Genomic DNA, 3,294 nt, shown 5'->3' on the forward strand with positions numbered 1-3,294 from the left:
TGGCTTTTTGGAATGTAAATCCATGCCACCTTTTTTGTTTTCTTCGGCTTGGTTGCTTGGGCTTGTCCAAGGGACTTGACTTTGTAGGGGTTGGGACTTATTTTTTTATTCTTTATACAATTACCTTTTACCCAAAAAATATACAAGAAAGGTTATGGAAATGGAGAAACAAAGTATATTGAGATGACAAAAAATATTTGTCACGCCTATATTATTTTGACAATAAAAAATTTGTCATGTAAAAATATTTGTATTAAAAATTATTTGTCATGTTATTAAATTTTTTACAAAATTATTTTTCTCACTATATAATTTTTGATAAATAATATTATCATATAAACAAACTTGTGACAAAGTAAATATTGTCACAATAAAGTCAATGACAAATGAATTTTGGTCACTATTAAAATTATGAGAAGATAAATTAGTCATTATTCACAATTTTTGATAAAATCAATTTCGTCATCATATATTATTTTCTCACTATAAAGCTTATCATTTGGTATTTAAACGTAAATCAATTATGACAAAATATTATTTATAGTGATAAAAATTGTCTTCTATTGTTACAAATAATTTATCACAATAAACTAGTTTAAAGTGACAAATTATTATTATCACAATAAATAATTAAGCTATAGTGACCAAATGTTCTTTTGTCACCATACACATAAGAGTACGAGCTTAATGTGACTAACTTGGTGACCAATATAATTCCTCACATTAAAAAAATAGTCATAATTTTGATATTTATAGTGACAAATTATTTTATTGTGAGAAGCCTAAATTCTTGTAATTATTCCAGAGTGTTGTGGTCATGGCATGATTTCTGAATTACTATGATTATGGCTTGATTTGTGCAATTACGGATTATCTGTTTTCTTGATTTCATGTAATTATGTATCCATTGTATTACCATACTTACATTTGTATCTTTGAATAAATAGGATAACGTCCATTACATAAAATGATATACCGAAAACTTCTTTACATTTTCTTCTTTCTTTTAGGCATACCTTGTCAGCCTTTGTCTCTTCTCTTGCCACTCTTTTCCAACTCTGACAGCTTGCTGCTTCACAGGTAATTATGCTTTATTAGAATGTTGTATAAGACAATGTTGTTGTTTGAGTATATTCTCGAGTTAGTAGAAATAAAATAAAGGGACAGGTATTTGAGTCCTTGCAAAGTCAATCATTTTCATTGCATAAAAACGCACTTTTGTTTGTTTAATAAACATGAATATGATGAGTGCGATTACGTCCATACCCTGTAAAAAAATGTTGTTTTAAAATTGTTTAAAGCCTACAAAAGTTTTTTATAATGGGGAATCACCTGATACATCACCTTCAAGTCAACTTAAAATTGCTATAATAAAAAGTATCAATCTTCAATGCCCTTAGAAAATCTTGTTAACATTCTTTATACACTATCTTCTTCAAGAATTTTTAAATTATAGAAGTGACTTGTGCTCGAAGTACTAGATCATTCATTACTTTCCCAGTCAAAATTTGCTTCTGACTCTTTTTTTATATAATTTCTAAAGATGGATGATTTATGTGTATAAATGTAAAAAAATAGCACTAGCACCTCACGAACAGAAGCAGGAAAAGTATGGCAAAAGAAGTGAAGCTCTTGGGGTTTTGGGCTAGCCCATATGTGTATAGAGTAGAATGGGCACTGAAGCTAAAGGGTGTTGATTATGATTACTTAGAAGAAGATATCTTTAACAAGAGCACGAGGCTCATGGAGCTGAACCCAGTCCACAAGAAGGTTCCTGTGCTTGTTCATGAGAAGAAAGTAACCCCTGAGTTGTATGTTATTCTCGAGTATATCGATGAGACTTGGGAACAAAATCCACTGCTGCCTAGAGATCTTCATGAAAGAGCCATGGCACGTTTCTCGGCCAAATATGGAGATGAAAAGGTAAATATTTATGTTATTCTGTTTTTCTCTGTTTTACTGCATTTTTGCTCACTATTTTGTTGTACTTTGTGCATTGGTGTAGCTTTTGAGAGCTTCATGGAAGGCAATGTGGTCGAAAGGAGAGGAAAAAGCGAAGGCAATTGAAGAATCAATAGAAGCCTTGGAAAAGATTGAGGGAGAGCTCAAAGAAAATAACTACTTTGAAGGAGAGGGGATCGGGTATCTGGATCTTGCATTTGGGTGGATCGCTTACTGGCTACCCGTTTGGGAAAAAGTTGGGTCAATGCAGCTTATGGAGGAAGAGAAATTTCCAGCCATTACATGTTGGATCAGCAAGTTTCTCAGCCACCCAGTGATTAAAGACAAATTACCACGGAAGGACGAGATGGTCGTTTACTTTGAGGAGCGCAGGGAAGCCATTTATAACCGCTGTTACCCAAAGCAAAAGGAGTATTAATTAATGTTTTCAGTCAATGAAATGGATTATATAAAGCTCGAAATGCAATAAAATTTCCGTTTGGAAATTGGAACTTGTATTATTATTGGAAGAAAGGGATGTTATACTTGTATAATTATTTAAATTTCAAGAAAGAAAATGTTGCATTAAACTTTCATGAGATCTTCCCTGCAGCTTAGTGATCTTACATCAACAGCGCACCACCAACTTCTATTGCCGTTTGAAATTTTTAATTCAATTAACTATTGTACTAATAAATTTGTTGACGCTTGATTTTGAACGCCAATGACTCGCACGTGCAAAGTGCTAAGAGGGTCTTAGAAATTACACGTCGTGGATTCATGAGATTTAAATATGGAGCTGAGATTATATATGTTGCAGAAAACATGAATAATAGGCTAACAAGAGAGGTTTTTATAGTTGTTCGAATGCTTAAACAAGCGACTCCTACATCGTTATTTTATTAATCTCTAACTATTTCTATGATATTACCTGTAAGGCATATAAAAATGAAGAAATATAGTGTTTACAGAGAGAAAGAATTGAGCTCAAATATATGCCTTGCTCTCATATGCCCAGCCTCCTTTTCGGGAAGAGGAGTGCCAATTTACACACCTTTGAGATTAGTGTAATGAGTGTTTTGCAAGTTGTCTTAACACATGGAAAGCTCTCGTCCATTCATCTCTTGAAATGAGATAGGGCTGGTATGAATATCTTTGAGCAGATATGGGCTTGGCAGCTAGTACAAAAAGACATTTATTGAGCTGACATAAGCGTGACTTTTTAGGCATAACAGAAGCCCCCCAGTTTTTGGAATGCGTAATCGCGCTTCAGAAACTAAGGTTTTTGATCTAAATGGTTGTTGCACTATAGGCTGCAGTTTCGAACTGAACAGCTTGAACTATTCCTAGCGC

General features: G+C 33.3%; 1 protein-coding gene across 1 annotated transcript; it reads left to right on the top strand.

Annotated features, from left to right (window-relative positions):
- The first annotated feature begins 1,589 nt into the window (after nucleotides 1-1,589).
- Nucleotides 1,590-2,478, top strand: LOC116122064 (probable glutathione S-transferase). The gene is made up of 2 exons (XM_031407986.1): nucleotides 1,590-1,923; nucleotides 2,006-2,478. The coding sequence occupies exons 1-2, from the start codon at nucleotides 1,612-1,614 to the stop codon at nucleotides 2,378-2,380; spliced, it is 687 nt and encodes a 228-aa protein (XP_031263846.1). The 5' UTR covers nucleotides 1,590-1,611; the 3' UTR covers nucleotides 2,381-2,478.
- The last annotated feature ends 816 nt before the right edge of the window (nucleotides 2,479-3,294 follow it).

Source organism: Pistacia vera, unplaced genomic scaffold, assembly GCF_008641045.1.
Source record: "Pistacia vera cultivar Batoury unplaced genomic scaffold, PisVer_v2 Contig102, whole genome shotgun sequence".
In the NCBI taxonomy this organism is placed as follows: Eukaryota; Viridiplantae; Streptophyta; class Magnoliopsida; order Sapindales; family Anacardiaceae; genus Pistacia; species Pistacia vera.

Coding starts and splice junctions, on each gene's coding strand:
- LOC116122064 (XM_031407986.1), top strand. CDS start 1,612: ATGGCAAAAGAAGTGAAGCTCTTGGGGTTTTGGGCTAGCCCATATGTG. Junction 1,924..2,005: donor CCAAATATGGAGATGAAAAG/GTAAATATTTAT, acceptor GCATTGGTGTAG/CTTTTGAGAGCTTCATGGAA.